Source organism: Myotis lucifugus, unplaced genomic scaffold (genome assembly GCF_000147115.1).
Source record: "Myotis lucifugus unplaced genomic scaffold, Myoluc2.0 scaffold_0, whole genome shotgun sequence".
Classification (NCBI taxonomy): Eukaryota; Metazoa; Chordata; class Mammalia; order Chiroptera; family Vespertilionidae; genus Myotis; species Myotis lucifugus.
Window position 1 is genome coordinate 53,468,365 of NW_005871048.1, and position 18,953 is coordinate 53,487,317.

Here is an 18,953-nt window from a genome sequence, read left to right on the forward strand (position 1 = left end):
TGAGCGGGTCCAAATCTCAGCTTGTCTAGACCTGGAGGGTTTGAATATCCCAAGCGGGCAGCCACTGCTCCAGCCGTTAGAGAAACAGAAGAAAAGAAAATCCTTGTGGTATTTCTCTTGGAACAACATGAAAACTAAGGAAGCACATACATTCAGTATCAAACTGTACGATTGGTATGAAATGCTGGGTAATAAGCAGCACAAAAATACATTAAACATAAAATGGAACCTTGACCAGAAGAAAAATATGGTATGATGTTACAACTGAGCACGCCATGTTTACCTAGGAGGAAAAGTGAAGTGCGGCCAAACAATTACTGTGGTTTTGCTGGCCATTATCTCCCACACCATCAGGAGGACCATTTTATTGCGGCTGGAAACACGACTCAACCTGCGTGTTCAAGGATCGCAGACCACAGTCCCTCTAGATCATCATGCTTTGCACTGAAATGCCATCTTTGTTTGCTTGTCTGACTGGGTTAGCAAATCAGGCAGATGCTTTTGGGCTGAGGTGATGTGGACCGCTGAACAGACCATGGCCTGCGTTGCAGTGGAATGGACTTGAAGTCAGCCGTGCCCTGAAGCCATCAGACTGCCAAGCACTGAGCACTGAACTTTCTATTGCGTTGCAGAGGGATGTGCCAGCTCAGCCACAGCTCAGTGGACTGCTTCCTGAGGTGAGAGGTGGTGTGGCCATGTGGGTGGTGGAACCCAAGAGAGGGCTCTGGAGCAAGGAGCTGAGGCTGGTCAGGCTGTGATGATGAGGCAAAACAATGTTAGAAGCGACCCAGAGCGTCAAGGGGAGAGCGGGGAAATGGAGTAAACAGGTGCCCAGGGAAAGTGTCAGGACTGCAGAACAGAATGGAGAAAAGGGGGAATGACAAGGAAAAACGGGGGAGAGGTGGAAGAACTTGATTTTATACTAATGATTTCCAGGAAGCTTCTATGGAAGACATTTTTGAGAAGGCACGTAGACCAGAGAAAACAATCGGGGGGGGGGGGGGGGGCGGGAAGCAAGGGCCCTACCTCTGAATCAGTCTAATGACAGCCTCTGTCCAAGCACCGGGGCTGACATCACCTTCGCAGGCCCAGGCATGGAGGCACAGCCGGAAGCACTTTCTGGCACTGGGAGAACCAGGGGCACAGCGAACACCAGAGACACTAAGCACGATGCCATGACGTTAATGCACCAAGGAAATCCCGGGCGTGGCCCCTGGGAGGACCCACAGCGTCTCTTGGCACAGACTTCTTATTCTTAAAATGGCATACAAGTCCATCAAGCTCAGCAGCCTGGGACCACTTAGGACATAATCAAATAATCCTGCAAACAATACAAGGGAGAGGCTGGTGGCCACAGAACAGGCAAGGAACAAACTAGCATGACCAATGAGCATTCTGAGTTGTTAAAAGGAAAGGACTAAATGTAAAATACAACCTGACGACAATGTTAGAGACAAACTAATTTTATTTTTTTTTATTTTATTTTATTTTTTAATATATTTTATTGATTTTTTTTTACAGAGAAGAAGGGAGAGAGATAGAGAGTTAGAAACATCGATGAGAGAGAAACATCGATCAGCTGCCTCCTGCACATCTCCTACTGGGGATGTGCCCACAACCCAGCTACATGCCCTTGACCGGAATCGAACCTGGGACCTTTCAGTCCGCAGGCCGACGCTCTATCCACTGAGCCAAACCGGTTTCGGCGACAAACTAATTTTAAACGATTTGTACATCGAGTGCTCAAAATAACAAAAATTAGCATTCAAGGAGGGTTGAATTGAACTTGCTGAGGTGTCTTGTGACTAGCTGAAAAAATTAAAAGCAACTGCACATGTTTAGAAGAGATAACCAAATAACAGCAGAGGCCTAGGGGACAGGGGCTACGATAACCTTCAAGTTCAATATTGGTCAACAGAGTGATATCGATGCTAAAAAATATTAGTGGGCTGTTAAGCCTAATTACAGAAGTATTCTGCTCAGGTCAGAAACGGCCCGGACAAGTCATCTCGTGTAATGCGTTCAGATACTCTGGATGTAGAAACCCAAACGAGGTTAAAAACCTCACCAGAGATCATCACATGGCCAGCTGGGGTTAACCAGACCCAGCACTGCTACCTTCTACCAAATTTTACACTCACCAATAACACTGTCAGAATTGTCTAATAAATCTTCCTGAGAACATGAAGACGAAGAAGTCCAGATCAATGATTCGTTCCCCCGTGTAGCTGTCACCTGGGCCGCTGTGTGGCCTCAGGCCGATTCCCATCCCTAGCCGAGTCACCGCCCCACCCACCAAAGAGCATGTGTCTCACTGTAATATGTGTGTCACTGCTCCTGGACAAACAGCCAGGCCGTCTTCCCAAACGCAGAACAGTATGAAGTACTTCACCTTTGGATTAGGGTGCCGGCCGATGACAAGGCGCACGGGTCCTGGGGGGCATTTGCTCAAGATGGCGTGGACTTTGCTTAAAGCAGCGTGGCGGACGTTGACCGAGTTCACTTCCAGGATCTGATCTCCGCGGCTAAGGAGGCAACATAATCAACACTGTGTTAATAGTCAACTTTTTATAAGGTTTTCTTCTGGGAGAGGTTTCTAACAAGGAAACTCTTCTGAATAAAGAAGTAGTTCATCTTTGCATATATGTAAAAGAGCAACACGTTCATATAAACACATTGGATTTTAAATTGGCAAAAGCCATTATGCTTATCTACCCAAATTTTCAGAAGTAGTAAAGGTAAATAAAACAGATAATAAGGACCACAAGGCAGGCTAACATTTCTTGAGCACGTAGTATATGCCAGGCACTGTACAAAGCCATCCACAGAATGGTGCTTGAAGGGGTATTATTAGTCCCATTATGTAGAGAAGACCACAGGCTCAGAGAGGTCAGCTAGAGGTCACACACTGTTGAACTCAGGTCTGTCTACCTCTCAATCATCACGTGATAGCGCCTCGACCACCATCCATTTCTTTTTTCCTACCATCTTGAAATGATTATTGTAATATAATTTAAGGAGGAAATATCTGAAGCTCAAAGGTTACCCAAGAATTTGTAAAAACGTTTCAAATTTGAACAAATGAGAAATTGAAGACAAGATGCCCATTTTTGACTTGAAATTATAGGGAGAGAACTCAGGACGAGAGAACAAAGACTCTTTATATGGGGTTTGAAGAATGTTCATTTGGCAGGCTCCAGACATATGGAACCATTCAAGAAAGAAACATCATCTTGGGATGTCATTAAAGGATTTTTTTTTCCTTGGGTTCTAAAAGTATATTTTCTTTAATGTACTTTGGATGATTTGCTAACTTTTTTTTTCATATGGAAATTCACTCTGATGATTAACTAAAAACATAATATAATCTATTAACAGGGCCCCAAGATGGCAACCTCAAGGAATGTCATTTTGATAATTCCTCAACTGCTCAAGGACTTAGAAGCTTAGTGGGAAGAAAGGTGATACTGTTTGCACAGAGTGCTTTGTGCAATACATGTATGTTCTTGTGAAGTTTAGATGGGCACAGACCCATAGCAACTATTATATAACAGAATACCTAGGCATGTCTTGTATAAACAGGATACCCATGCTACCACGCAGCAGCTAGCTGGATCAAGAAATCAGACACGCAGTGACTTCAGACAGTAAGTATCTCGACATCACCACTCAGAAAGGAATGAAACAACAGAAAAGGTTGACGCTGAGTAATAAAGACATGATTTGAGGACTCTCTTGTACCCAGTGATCCTGAATCATAATGAGCAAGTCCCAGCATCTCCACTGAATTTCCCATAACTGAATATAGAAGTGAAAGGAAATATTTAGAGAATCACAGTTATCTGTATAGAGTTGTGTTTTGTCATTTCTGAAACTGAACTTCTGTGTCCAAATAGAACAACACAGGAAAAGCCAAGATCCAGAGTTCCCTAATTCAACTGTTTCTTTTTTATTAGCTTTTCACCTTGGAGATGCTATTAATTATAATCCAGGCTATATTTCTGCAACTAATACAAAGATTTAGAATCACATAAAGGAATGTAACAGGGCAGGTATCTGACGTGTATGTACTCAGAATATTCACGGACATGCCAGGTTTACTACGCACCTCAGATTGCTCTCCATCTTGGCCACGGATCCCGGGGCAAGGCTGTGAATGTAGATGCCCGGAGGGCTGTTCTCCAGGGCCAGGCAGCAGGCGCCAATGCCCAATCCAACTCTGGGCTCTGCCAGAGGCATCATTCAAAGAAAACAACATCAAAAAACAAGCGTGAGTGATTGGAAACTGCATCAATGGATATTCAGACCAATAGCCATTTATTTCTTGACCAGACTCAGAATGTGAATCCTGCTTTTCTTTGCCCACATTGTCACATTCTGTTCATTAAATGAGTCCTGGCAGAAACATGGCTGAACCGGACTGGGAATTATTCAATGGTCTACTCTGCTTAGTTTGCAAATCTATTTTTTGGAAATAGGCAGAGTCGAGGTAATATATTTTATTTTGGATATACAACTTTAGGTTTTCTTTTACCTCGTTTTAGCACCTAATCCTTTGATTATTTAATTGCGCCTCATATTTCTACAGCGGGTGGGGAGGAAAGAAAACAGAGATGAAAAGCAGTATGATTTGGGGATCACCCGTGACTTAGTTACTGGTGTTAACTGTATTCTTAACTATGATCTTTTCTGCTTTAAATTTTTATATTAGCCCTGGAATTAAGCTGGTTAGTGGTTTCTTTAAACAGGAGTCTTGGACACACGGCGATTCATCTGGGGAGAGCTCATGGGCCTGTGGGCTCCTGGTAATTTCCCTTCACTTTAGAAAATGACTGACATCTCCACTTTTGACCCCACTGTCCATTTAGAGAATATCATATGTTGTTGGTAGCAGGTCGTCCCAAAGAAACGATTCATAGGAAAAGTATAAAAAGTTCACATTGTTATGTGAGAGCATGTAACAAAGGTGAGGAACAGCTGGCATCACCTTTGTTGAGTGTTACTTCCATGACAATTCTGTCCTTGGGCCCATGGGCCTTCCGACCCAGGGATGAGGAGTTGCTTTCATCAGAGCCCACCGCCGAGGTTCCCCCACTGGCGTTGAAGCTTGGGGAGCTGGATCTACTCATGTGTGTGGGGGTGGAGCAGGGCGTGAGGCTTGGACTCAGTAACTTTGTGCGTACGGTTAACACAAACAATCCACTCCGGATTTGCTGAGGACACAAAAAGAAAGTAGGGCTGAAACATTAAGACCGTCCCTATGCCAAAGGGTGAAAAACAACACTAACCCAAACCCAAACCAGAAGGAGATGAAGAAAAACATCAGAAAATAAAGGAGATCAATAAGAATGTCGTTACCTTAAAGGTATGAATGGCTTCTTGAAACGTCAAGCCCTTTATTGGTATTCCATTTACATCTAGGATTTCATCCCCTAGTGACCAAATAGGAGAATAACATTAACGTCAAGCTTTAATTTAGGGGAATCTGTCAGAATGCGAATAGGATACCACAGGGTCCCTGATTTACAACTCTGTAAAGTGAATTTTATCCTTGCATCCACGTTCCTTAGCTTAGCTCCCAGGAATGTCACAAAATGGGGCAATGAATGCATATTTCTTTACAGTAACTCTGTATTTCCACGTTTAATTAAAACAACTATGGGAAGCATCCAAGTCTTATTCTTTAGCCATTGCCAAGTTTAATATCAGATGTCCTATGTTTAGAGATCAAACTGCAAAAACGGAGTCCCAAGTCTTTCCTCATGGTCTTTGTTTAAAAACTTAAACCCACAGGCAGTGAAGCATGAACGCACACATGTGAGAAGCCACTCCCATCTCTGGGCCCAGAGAGTCATCACAGAGCAGGGGAAATCGTCTCAATAACAGAGACAAAAAGAAAACAAACAAAACAAAACCTTGTGAGATATTATTTAGGCATGGCAGCCCCACCTCTAGAAATAGTCTAGATGCCCGGCCTTAGTGGTGCTCCAGGTTCTCCATCATTAAGCGGGCACGCTACTATACACTTCTGTGTCAGAAATTATTGTAGGCTAATGTCAAACTGCATTCACAGTCTCTCCCCTCAGCCCCCCATCCCGGACTCATCTTCAACTCCAAGAAGGTATAGTTAGGTCATTTTCAAGCTGTTGATAGTGTCTGCTGGGAATAGAAAAGAACTTGAACATCCTGTTGACTTAGCAGAGTCTGTTCTAGTTTGTACTCTTGTAACATAGTCTGTTTTTTTAAAATAACAGTTCATCAAAAACGCTACACAAAGGGGCCCTGAGAGAAGAAGAGGTGGACCTTGCACAGCAGTGTAGGACGGAAGAGGGACTTCCCTTACCTATGACAGAGTGCAAAGCAGCACAAGATCTCTCACATCCCCTCCCGGGGACGGCCAGTCCCAGGAGTACACTGTGCACCTGATCGAAGGAACCCTGTCCATGAGTGTAAAAATGCAGCCACTCCCCATGCATTTGTTGTGTGCCTTCCCTTTAATGCAACTGCAGAAGTTGTAAAATAAGTGACGGAATCTGTTTAAAAATCACCTGGCACAGCTGACTACTCAACGAGGTGAGGTTTTGGGTTTGTTGCCACATGGGAAAAGGATGGAAACATTAAAATGATTGCTCAGCCTTTAAAAATCTTCATACAAGATTTAAAGACGACAGACCATTCAACAGGTTGAAAATCCATTTCAACGACTTGTCTTTATTGTAAATGATACATATGGGAAAAAAAAAGTATTAGGAAGACTCTCGTGCTATTAACCTTTCCTAACTATTGATTTCGCCTCCATTTTGCTGCAGTCCACCAGCGCTGCAGGGAGACTGTCAATCAAGTGAACACAGAGCACATCCGTTATGAAAATGCTCTGCTGCTAGAACTTTCCGTTGTTCAGTACACAGACACAGACATCACCTGGGAGCCAACCCTTTCTCTAAGAGAGGGAAATAAGTACTCTGCCATCAACATATGAAGCCTGCTCACGTCTCATCATTAGCATCCAGGCTTCCAGGGTCACTCTGCCTGAACAAGGAGACTCCAACTCACTCTATCAGTTAATAAAAAACAACAACTGTATGCTTCATACAGCAGCACCTATACTTTGGGCCAACTGAAATGAGCAGCCACACCATTTTTGAAGGTAACTGGAAATATTGTGATTTAATCATCTCATGAAGGAAGTGTGTTCATAAAAAGGAAGAAAAATCAGAATTCATGAACAAGGTCTGAGGATCTAATGCACAGCATGGTGACCACAGTTAACAATACTAAGTTCTATTCCTGAAAATTGCTCTGAGAGTAGGTCTTAAATGTTCTCGCCCTGCACACACAGGTGACGTGAGGTGATGGAGGTGTTAACTAACTTTACTGCGGTAATCATTCCACAACATGTCATGTCATACACCTTAAACTTACACAGTTATCTATCAATTACATCTCCGTAAAGTGGTGTGTGGGGGGAAACACGTGTTTAGCACGTTTATGTGAGCGGTAGGTAAAATGGTAAGTGCTATGGAGAACTTAAAAGATGTGTACGTATCCAGTCCACAAACTCTCAGAAATCTTCCAAACAAGAAACCTGATCAAGGACCAAGGGAATAAGGTAGATATTTAAAGACCCGAATAAAAATAGCAAGCCACTTTTCACATATCTCATTTAATCCTCACAACAACTCTTCAAGGTTGGTACGAATTCCCCATGTTTTTCAGTGAGGAAAGTGAAGGTCAGGTGACAACTGTCCAAGGTCATGATGTGGAAAGTGCTGGATTCAGCCCAGGCTACTCCGCTCCCAAGCCCACAGCCCCAACTGCTGTGCATTCACCCCACATCTTGCAAAGGGGCAGATTCCCATGGAAGCAGAGCTCACCCCCACTGAGGACACCAAGAGGCTCTCTCCTACCTTCTTTAAGTCTTCCATCCTCGGCAGCTGATCCATTTGGGAAAATGGTCTTGACAAAAATCCCCATCTGTCCTCGAATGCAGTCCCGACCTCCGGCAATGCTAAAGCCAAGGCCCTGCACCCAAAGCAGACGGAGGTCCAGGTTATCACTGCAGTACTTACCTGAGGGCATCCTCCCCATTTCAGTATTTAACTGAGGTGTCTTCCCCAGCCACGCCCATAGTTAAGGCAAAAGGGTGTGACCATCTCACTCAGAGGCCCACAGGAAAGTACGCCTGGGAAGCCACTCACATACACATAAGGACACATAACCTCTTCCCCTTTAAACGTTTGTTAATTTCATATAAATACAACAATAATAAAAAGTAACCAATTAGAAAATATATGCTAACTTTCACCTGAGGGCTACAGCGGGCAGAAGAGCGCTCACCTTGCCCTTTTCTTTGTACAGCCCGATGATGGAGATGACCGACGGCCGGATGAGCCTCCACGGAGACTCCACCTGCGTGGTGCTCAGGGAGCGGGTGGACTTCTTCACGATGTGGTATTCCTACAGTCAGCGGACAGAAGGCCAGAGAGTCCCAGCTACCCTCTGGCCCTCTGGAATCAGATACATTCAGATTCTGAAAACCTCAGCTGTCTTTGGGGTGAGTAGCCATTCCTCCCTGGTCCAGCGGCATTAAGAAAGTTTATTATAAAGAACACTGGAGAGCCCTGGCCAGGTGGCTCAGTTGGTTGGAGCATCGTTCCATACACCAAAAGGCTGCGAGTTCGATTCCTGGTAAGGGCATATACCTAGGTTGCGGGTTTGTTACCCAGTCAGGGCACGTATGGGAGGTAACCGATCAATGTTTCTCTCTCACATAGATCTCTCTCTTCCTTCCTCTCTCTCTAAAAACATATCTTCAGATGAGGATTTAAATAAAACAAACAAACAAACAAAATGCTTTAAATAGAAGCAGAGGAATAGATCCTCCTGCAATAAATGGCCACACCTTCTTCCTCCACAGAAAGAACGGCTCAGAGGCCGCAGACATCTGTTATTTCTTTCCTTAACTGTACCCCACGGATCCTGCTTCTGGCTTCCTGGAATGGAGTCAGGAACCAGAAACCCAGAGGCCTCAGAGCTGTACGATGACCACCCTGGGTTTAGGGTCCCCCCTGGAAGTCACCCCCTCCCCCCAACCCCCACCCCGAGTTCATAATCATGGTCAGGAACCATTCCCCATTTTAAGCTTAATTCTCTCACTCAAAAACTTAGTAAGCCCTTGTTTCTTATAAAACCCAAACCGCAAACCCAGATAACTGTTATTCTGCATAAAACATCCCGCTGAGCAACTGCAGCAGCTTCAGGTCTAATCCCTCACATGTGCACAATAAAATATTTTCCAGCGCAAATCTCCATCTCTATCCTGCCCACCACCCAGTATATACGTGTGCAAGCAGGGCACACCATTATAACCTAAACAAGAGAGTCTACAAATCTATTGCTAAAACACTTCTGCAGTCTAGCTCCTTGTGATTCTTCTTAGAATAAATTTCTTAAATGACAGATATTCCAGTATAAGCAAAAAAAAAAAAAGACGACTTCATATTTAATATGAGAAAAGAGACATCAGAAATAGTTTGTATCCTTAATGGATGTATTCTACAGTCAAAGGTAGAAACGAGATGTCTGCTAACATTTTTGTATTCCCGGCGGCTTAGAACAATTATATTTTGCAGTTTTACAAACTATCTGCCAGCTATGTTGGCCTCCCAGACTCTGTCTGATTCAATAAATAAATAAATAAAATAAAAAAAGACGTTGGCGTGGCAAGGTTACCACCCTTTTACTGAAATCACTGTGGAAACGGCCCAACACAGCCCAGGGGTTTTCAACCCCCGAGTACACAGCTGCATGTGTGGATTCGTAAGGGAACTCTCTCTGATCACCAATCTCCAGCAGCACCAATTCCATCTCCCCCTGGGGAACCAGTGGGAACCGAGGCCTGTGGTACCTTCTAGACCTGTGCTGTCCAGTATGGCAGTCACCAGCCACCTGTGGCCGTCTATGTTCAAATGAAGATAATTAAAATAAAAAACATAGCCCTGTCTTGCCAGCCACTTTTTATGTGCTCAGTAGATACCTGCGGCTACTATTCGGGGCAGTACAGGTACAAAACATTCCCATCATTGCAGACAGTTTTAGTGGAGTGCTCTATTCTAGACAATACTTTTTAGTGGAGGAAGAGAGAACAACAAAAAAGAGAGGCGAGAATCCCAAGAGAAAAAGAGAAGGGCAGAACGTAGAAAGAGAAGACAAGAGAAAGGACAACTCAAAGAAGTTAAAGTATTTTCCCTCAATCTTTACTAGCCATGTTTCCTTGTTCCTTGAAGCCTGGTTAGAAATAGGTGTTTAGAGGCTATAAATATGGTCAGGTTTCCTCAGTAGGCCACTATCTCAGGGCTAGACATCCTTGGCCATGATGGCAGCCAACCCTCTCATTTCCACACTTACTGAACCAGCCCGACCACCTGGCTCCTTCACTTTCTGGTCTGATGGTGCCAGGACTCAAAGAACCTTCTACGGGTTCCCCAGAGACTGAGTCTGCTTCCAACTTGGTTATGAGGTGTCTACCCGGTTTCCCCTGAGTTGAGGATGATGTAATTGAGGAAGAGTTCCCGTTCAGGGCAGGGGTGAGGACCGTCCATCCTGTGGGCCATATAAGGCCTGCAAAATCATTTGGTCTGGCCCTGCCAAGGCTTTAGGGGTGAGTTAATTATATGTTTGACCAAATATAGCAGGCTAACTTTTAAGTTGATAATTCTGTATGGCCCATGAATGATGTTGTAAATATCCCAATGGCCCTTGACAGAAAAAAGGTTCCCCACCCCTGACCTATGGGGCCAGGCCCTGGAATATTAACATCATTGCCCACTTCACCCCTCTCTGCAGCCCCCTCTGACCCTGGCTATTTGAGTCATTACTGTGTAACAGGCAGGATCCCAGGCACAGCATAGGCACACACACACCACACACACACACACTTCCCTCTCTCACATGACCCAACGTCCACCCACCCAGTTGTTAAACTGACTCCTGACATGCCCACTAAACCAGTGATGGTGGTTCACCAGACCATGAGGTGCCATTGTCTCCAGGCAGCTGAAGACAGCTCTTGGTTCTAAAACACATAGCAGGAAGGGGATCAAGATGTCAAGATCCAACAAGGGATTGTTTTCATCTACTGTTTTCAAATAGTAGGCTGACTTCCTTCTAGCCTTCCCAAACAGTCCTCACTCCTTGTATAATAGCTCTAGTCCCAAATACTCCTGGCCCACATAGATGAGCAGTTCTTCAGAACACTGATGCTCTTGCTGTCTTTGAAAGGATAAAAGAAAGCCTAGAGACCCCAGGGTAGAAGCGTACTCTCCCATCCCTGACTGGTCAACTGTGACTGCGTGAGAAAGCAAGAGGGTCCATGGCACTGACTACCTGTGATCCCGAAGACTCCAGTAGCTGGGGTAGAGAGTGCTTCCGGCCATCTCGGGATACCTCCAACATCCTGGCCCGGGGGTCCCCGTTTCGCACCATCAGCTCATTATATTCTTCAACAGACTCTAGGCGGTGTACACCCCCTGGAAAATACAGGGGAAAGAAGACATGGCTTGATATGGGATGAAAAGAAGCTTAAGAGCAAACATAGGCACAGATTTGTTGCATTTATACCCACTCATGGTTTTCAGAAGGTCTGCTGTCCAATTCTTTCAAACCACCAAGCTCACCATATTCTGCCATCAAGCTCTGCGTAAGTTCGGTATGTGTTGAGGCTATTGATGCCAGATTATTTTTAAAAAGTGCCAGTTTTTAAAGGAACAGTTAAGGGCAATGTATATATTTCATCCAAGTAAGATGTAGCCATGGTTGATAAGGCAATAAACAACAGTGAGAATGCTTGAGTGGATGGTTTTCTAATGATGGAGGAATATCACTTTGTGGTTGTTATAGTTCCATTGTTGGGGCAGATGGGTGTTTTTCATGTATAATAATGACTTTTAAAATAAACTTAAAAGAATTATAACAACTTAAATGTGCACAAATAAGTGACAGTTCCATGAAATTTCACAAAGTGGATGTACCAATTACCAACACCCAAACCAAGAGACAGAATCTTGCCAGAACCCCAAAGCCCGTTTTTGTGCAACTAACCACCCCTCGCCCAAGGTAACCATTAAACCTATTTCTAACATCATAGATCACTTTTGCCTATTTTCAACCTTTATATAAATGAACACATACAAGATGTACTTTTGTGTGTGTGTGTGTGTGTGTGTGTGTGTCTTCATTCTTAGCATTTGTTTGTGAAATTCCACCATGCTGTTGCATGCCCAGAGATCATCCATCCCACTTCTGTGTGCTATTTCATTGTATAAACATACACAATTTATTATCTATTCTTCTGCTGATGGACATTTGGTTTATTTCCAGTTTTTAGGTCTAGAACAAGGATAAGCAAGCTTTTTTTTTTTTTTTTTTTTTTTACATAGTCGATGTTTTAGGCTTTATAGGCCACAAATGGTCTCTGTTGCCTATTATTTACAAAACTTTCTAATAACCCACCAAAAATGTAGAAAGCATTTCTAGCTCATGGGCTATACAAATATAGCTGTGGATGGTAGTTTGCTGACCCTGATCTAGAATATGCTATTATTGAGAAATCTTGTAGATGTCGTGTCTGCTGAATGCAGATCTAGGGTTTGCTGGGTTACAGGTACACACGTACCTTACCAATGTCGTGTCCCCAGTGTGCCTGAGGTCTAGCTTCTCCACGTCTGTGTCATACTCGGTGGTGGCAGTCTTTTTATTTACTTATCTTATTTTATTTATTTATTTTAGTGGTGGCAGTTTTGTAATTTTAGCCACTCTGGTGGATATAGAATGGCATTTCATTGTGGTTTTAATTTACATTTCACTGATGATTAATGAGATTGAGCTTCTTTTAAAATATTCATTGGCGGTTTCTCTTTTGTGAAGTTGTCAAGTGCCTTATTAAAGTCTTTTGCTCATTCTTTTATTGGGTTTCTGTCTTTTGTTGTTGATTTATAGACTTTTAATTTTCTTTGTTAATATATTTTGGATATTTGGATAGATCATGGGATCTATGTATTATTGTAAATATCTTCTCTATGTCTGTGACTTGCCTTTTCACTCTCTTAATGTTATTTATTTATTTTTTTGATGGGCCAAAGTTCATAATTTTAACACAGTACAACAAATAGATTTTTTTCTTTTTTGGTTAGTACTGTTGGGTCCTGTTTAAAAATTTTTTTATACTGATCATATTTAAAGACAACCTTGCCATTTAAAAATAAGATAATTTAAGGAACTTAAATCTTTTTTTTTTCTTTTTTTTTTTTTTTTTAAGCTTTTTTTTTTATTTTTCGCTTAAAGTATTACAAAGGGTATTACATAAGTATCCTTTCCCCCCCCCAAGGAACTTAAATCTTAAATCATGTTTAATTACACTGAATACAATAGCCATAATCATATTACAATGTTCATATTATACTTGATATCTGCGATTTTCAACTTTTTTCCTTTCATGGCACATATAAACTAATTACTAAGACTCTGTGGCATAACAACAAAAAATCGATTTTTTGCCGATCTGACAAAAGAATAGGCATAATTTTGATTCATTCACATTGAATGGCTATTGTTGTGTTGGCTGTTGTCATTTTTTGACAATTTAAGGGAAAAGAGGTCAATTCCCCTGACTAATAGTCAGGTACTGAATGTTTTAAACATTCTTGCGGCACACCAGTTGAAAATTGCTTCACTATATGTTGTGTGTGTGTGTGTGTATGTATCTGTGAATATAACTATACACATATACAGATCCTTTGAAATATCAAGCTATTCTAGACCATGCGATGTTTTATTTGAAGACCTAAAATTTCAATTTACCTAAAAGTTTTCATGGGATAAAACAAGCTGATCCTGTACTCTTTTACAACTAATGTATTGATGAATTTCTAATAGTGATAAAAAAAACCCACAGAATAGGACTGACAGTTATTTTAAAATGGACATCACTAAAGGCCCGGCTTTTCAAAAGCTGAATATTAGCTTTGTTATACACGTTTTCAAACACCTGAAATTCCTTTGCAGTCAAATAAAATTTTCCATTTAAAAAGATCACAAGCCTAAGGCATGAACATGGATAAATCAAAACCACCAAAATTAAAAGGGAACCCTGCTGGCAAAAAAGGAAGGCATGAAGTAATGAAAACTCAGGTTAGAATTTCAGAAAAAAATGTTCCATGAAATTGCTTCAGTCATTTTTGGAGCCAGACTGGGCAAAAATCGTAGTGTAAATGGCTGGAACCTCTTTACAGAACCTCCTTAATAATTCATGACCAGATTAATCTATCTTGGCATGCTTACTCATCTGAAGCAGATTTATTAGAAGAAAATTCCTTTGGAGCTGACAGGGAGGCACTTGCCATCCACAGAAGAGAAACCACATACGGTAGTGTCTGTAGATAATACACTGATATGTGACGACCACAGTGACTCGCTTTAAGAAACTATGAAATAAATACCCAAGTTTACAGGACAGAAAAACGAGGAGCTCATCACATTAAAACCTCTGTATTCAAATGTCTGTAGACAGAACATATTTCACAGCACTGAACGCAGACCCAACTCCTTAAGCCTCTTTAACAGGTTTCCAAATTGCTTTTCCAGTCTTATCTCCCGCTACCTGGCTGCATGAATTCATTGCTCTAGCCTGCTGAATCTCAAAGGAGAGAATGTGTCCAAAATCGGCATCCTTTCCAAAACTCGGGAGCATATAAATATCACTTGACGCTTTACCCGACTTCGCCGGCACCGGCACCTCCCGCCCCAAGCGTCTCCTTTCCCCTAATCGCTCTGACAAGCTCTGCTGGGCTGCGGCCCTTACTGATGAATTACTGGATCTTGCAGATAGATGAGGAGGGAAAACAGTCGCCCAGAACGTCTCTGACCAGTTTTCCCCATTGCCCCTAAGCATTTCTCGTGCATTTTTTCACGCGTCTAGACCACTGCTTTCCTTCGCTTCTGCTCTACCAAACCCTGCCAAGGTCCTGGCCCTCCTGTGTATCCCGCATCCGCTGAATGCCTGAGCGCCACAGCCCAGAGACTTCCAGGCTTTGCACCTCTGCATGTGCCTTGGCCTCAAGTGCTTGAGCACCTTCCTGTCTGAACCCCCCAGAGCACCTGCCCTCGAGAGGGAAAGAGAACAGTGACGATGACAAGGATGATGTGACATTAACGACAATGGTGGCAACAGTGGCAGCTACCACACGGTGCGGGCCTCCTGCTACCACACCTCGGACTGGCACTGCCATATGCATTCCCTCAACTCAGTCTTACACAGGGCCTGGTGCTTAGAAGGCATTCACACTGATCGGCAGAATAAAGGAAGAAATAGAGAAACAGACATGAAGCCACCTGTCCCAGGCCACACAGCTAGGAGTGGCAGAGCTGGGCAGTGCTCCTTCCACATTCCTCCATGGCCCTGTCATGGCCCTGAGTGTCTGGGAAGGAACAGGAAGAGAGGGTGGCATCCATTTGTGGTGCAGCCAGGCCTGGATTTACTGCTCAGTTGAGTGCGCTGCTCATTCGAAACAGAATAAACTGAGTGTGCTGCTCATTCGAAACAGAATAAACTGAGTTAGGGAGCCATGGCTCTGGAAGGTCCTTGGCGAGACCGAACAGGATTCTTTCCAAGATCCTCAGATCCTGTAAAGACAGGTGGGTGAGAAGACCTGTCTGGGAGCAGATCTTCTGGGTGGCACTGAATGAGTGACCGTTGGGATCCCCTTCACTTCTCTGGTCTCACCCATTAAATGAGGAGCGTGACTGCCCTGGTTTCAAAGGTCCCTCATAGTTCCCCAGGGCTCAGTGCCCTTCCCTGGGAACGGTTTCTAAGGTGCTGATCAGCTCTGCCAAGACAGCTGACCTATAGATCTCCTCTCTGCCCTGGTGACTTCCCGTCCCAAACACACGCAGGATTTCCCTCAGTGGTGCCTTGGGCCGACAGGGAGCTGTTCTCTCTCCACATGAGGAACTTCGGCACCATGTCCCTTCTTAGCCTTACCAGCCTCTGGTCATCACACTGTGCTTGTCACAGACCCACATTCACACAGATATATCCTGCCTAATTACTCTGAGTTACAAATACAAAGCAATCCATTTTGTTATTCAAAAAACAACAGGGATGTGTTTCATGGTGCTAGAATAACTCAATAGAAGGCCAGGCAGTGGGGGAGGAGTGCTCTTGGTCAACAGGCATAGATTTGAGTGGTGGGAAGAGGAAATGGACATTTTTGGATGTTAACATACATGCTTTGTGCTAGCTGCTTTTGTGTGAGTTTATTATTATTATTATTATTTTAAAAATGGGCTCAACCTTTCAACATCAGTGTTATCATCAATGAGGAAGTGGAAGTTCAGGGACATTAAGTAACCAGCCCTAGGTAGTTGGGTAACAAGAGCTGAGGGGCAGACTTGGTTCTGCCGAGCTTCCCGACTCTTCCTCTTCCTGTTCTAACAGACGTCATGCGCTGATGGGTAGCCGGTCGACTGCTCCATCAGGCCACACACACAATGCTGAGGGCCCACACCACGTTCAGGGCCCATAAAAAATGGTCTAATTTCTTTTAAAATCAGAAGATCATAATAGTAATGAATAGCTAACAAGTCCAGCTTGTAACTTTACACCAACGCAGTCATAAAACATAATTGTTAGTATACTTTTAAGACAGGAAAGAGCCATCAAGGCGAAAGTGCCTGGGATCCACGGAAGTCGTGGGGTCCCAGCACTAACTTTCTCCCTGAGGACACAGGCCAGCTGCTCTAAGGATGTGCCCAGGAAAAGTCAAATCTGCTTGTTCCAAAAGCGGCAACTCCACCCCTCTCCCCACTTAGTTGAAATGCAGATTTCATATTATATAAATAGCTCTTTGCCCGTGGTTCTGGTGGACCAAGGGCTTGGGAGAGAGGTGTGCTTGCTAAAAATAGCCACCAGGAATATTCCACAGCAAAAGGGTCACCTGAAGTCCTATGGAAGTAAATGAACCAAACACACAGGAAATTTAAATCTAAGAAGAGACAAACAGATGTTGACATTCACTTTATTATGACCCAAAAACATGCACATGGGAAGCCAGGCTGAATGCAGTTTTATGCCTGGGACATGAAGTATCTAAAGGAAAAACAAGCCCTAGCTGGTTTGGCTCAGTGGATAGAGCGTCGGCCTGTGGACTGAAGGGTCCCAGGTTTGATTCCAGTCAGGGGCACATGCCCGGGTTGCGGGCTCAATTCCCAGTAGGAGGTGTGCAGGAGGCAGACGATCAATAATTCTCTCTCACCATTGATGGTTCTATCTCTCCCTCCACTCTTCCTCTCTGAAATCAATAAAAATTATATATATATATGAAAACACAATTTTGGCTCTGGCAGGGTAGCTCAGTTGGTTAGTGTCATCCTGATGTGCCAAGGTTGGGAGTTTGATCCCCAGTCAGGGCACATACATGAATCAACCAAATGCATAAATAAGTGGAACAAAAAAATCAGTGTCTCTCTCTCTCTTCCTCTCTCTCTCTCTCTCTCTCTCTCTCTCTCTCTCTCCCCCTCCCTCCCTCACCCCTCCTCTCTCAAATCAATAAATTTAAATAAAGAAAAAGGTAAAACAATTTTGAGAGTTTTAAAAAATACATTTTTATTGATTTCAGAGAGGAAGGGAGAGGAAGAGAGAGACAGAAACATCAATGATGAGAGGGAATCATTGATTGGCTGCCTCCTGCACGTTGGACCGAGCCTGCAACCCAGGCATGTGCCCCCGACGGAATCAAATCTGGGACCTTTCAGTCCGTAGGTCGAGGCTCTATCCACTGAGCCAAACCGGCTAGGGCCAATGTTGAGATTTTTAAGGAAAAAAAGGGGTCATCCTGCTAATGGTTATATATTCCCATTCCTGAGGCTAGAAGTTCATTTTCAGAAAGATGGTATCAGATAAAGAGCTTCACTTACCCGAAAGACGACTTTTGAGCTTCATTTTACTGTTGCCCTGCTTGGGACTTTCCAGGTTTCCCTTGGAATCCTCAGAACCACACGAATCACCTGCCCCAGGGATCTGAAATGCAGAGAGCACAGAGCTGATGTGGGAGGTTGGCGCAATCCCTTCTGAGACCTTATCTCAAGGCTCAAGGAGCAGCAATCTAGGTATCACGTGAGAAATTAGGATCAAAGCACAGTCTGCTGATAGCCGGGAATCACGCTGGCCAGTTCTTCCTCTGCAGGCACCTCACGGCACAGCACAGAACCAGGGAGGGTTCACAGTCTGTAGGCCTCTAGGGGTCTTTTCATTTCTTGAGAAAACTTGCTGGACAAGATCACCCATGTGAGCACAAAGCCACAACCAGAGCCCAGGTCTCTTGACTTGTGGGCTAGTGCTTCTTCCTACAGTGCAAGTCGCAACAAATATTAAACCAGAAATTGAAGCTTAATTCTAAGGTTCTTAAAATACAGCAAAATCTTGATTTTGTGGCAGCCAAATAATCACACCCCTCAGGTCAACCAGATGTCCCATGTGCTACACTCCTGAGGACTGATTACTTCCCGGAAGCCAGCATTGCCCGGGCTATGTGGAGGTGTCCACACAAGGTCAGCCCACACATCGGTGAGGTGCATGTCTACACTCTGGACCTCAGAGTGATGCAGGAAGGGGGATCCCAAGGGCCAGTGGGTCCTCCTCCTGAGAAAAGCCAATCATGCTTAAAAAACAAAACAAAACAAAACACAAACTCTGTTTATTAGAGAGGAGACTTATGCACTGAGAGTTTCTAAAATATTTGGGGGATAAAAACAAAACACAAACTCTGTTTATTAGAGAGGAGACTTATGCACTGAGAGTTTCTAAAATATTTGGGGGATAAATTTACATGTACAAAACTCATGAGATACATCAAGCAGGGAGCCTTCAAATTTGAAATTTTATTTTTCTTTGAGGTCCT

The 18,953-nt window shown here is 43.6% G+C and overlaps 1 protein-coding gene across 1 annotated transcript in view; it reads right to left on the reverse strand.

Annotated features, from left to right (window-relative positions):
• PDZD2 (PDZ domain containing 2) overlaps positions 1-18,953 on the reverse strand; it is a 227,294-nt gene that overhangs the window by 24,853 nt on the left and 183,488 nt on the right. The window contains 8 exon segments of the mRNA XM_006081480.3: positions 2,393-2,525; positions 4,109-4,226; positions 4,988-5,213; positions 5,359-5,432; positions 7,908-8,022; positions 8,338-8,457; positions 11,386-11,528; positions 17,971-18,073. Of these exon segments, the coding sequence (XP_006081542.2) occupies positions 2,393-2,525; positions 4,109-4,226; positions 4,988-5,213; positions 5,359-5,432; positions 7,908-8,022; positions 8,338-8,457; positions 11,386-11,528; positions 17,971-18,073 (1,032 nt within the window).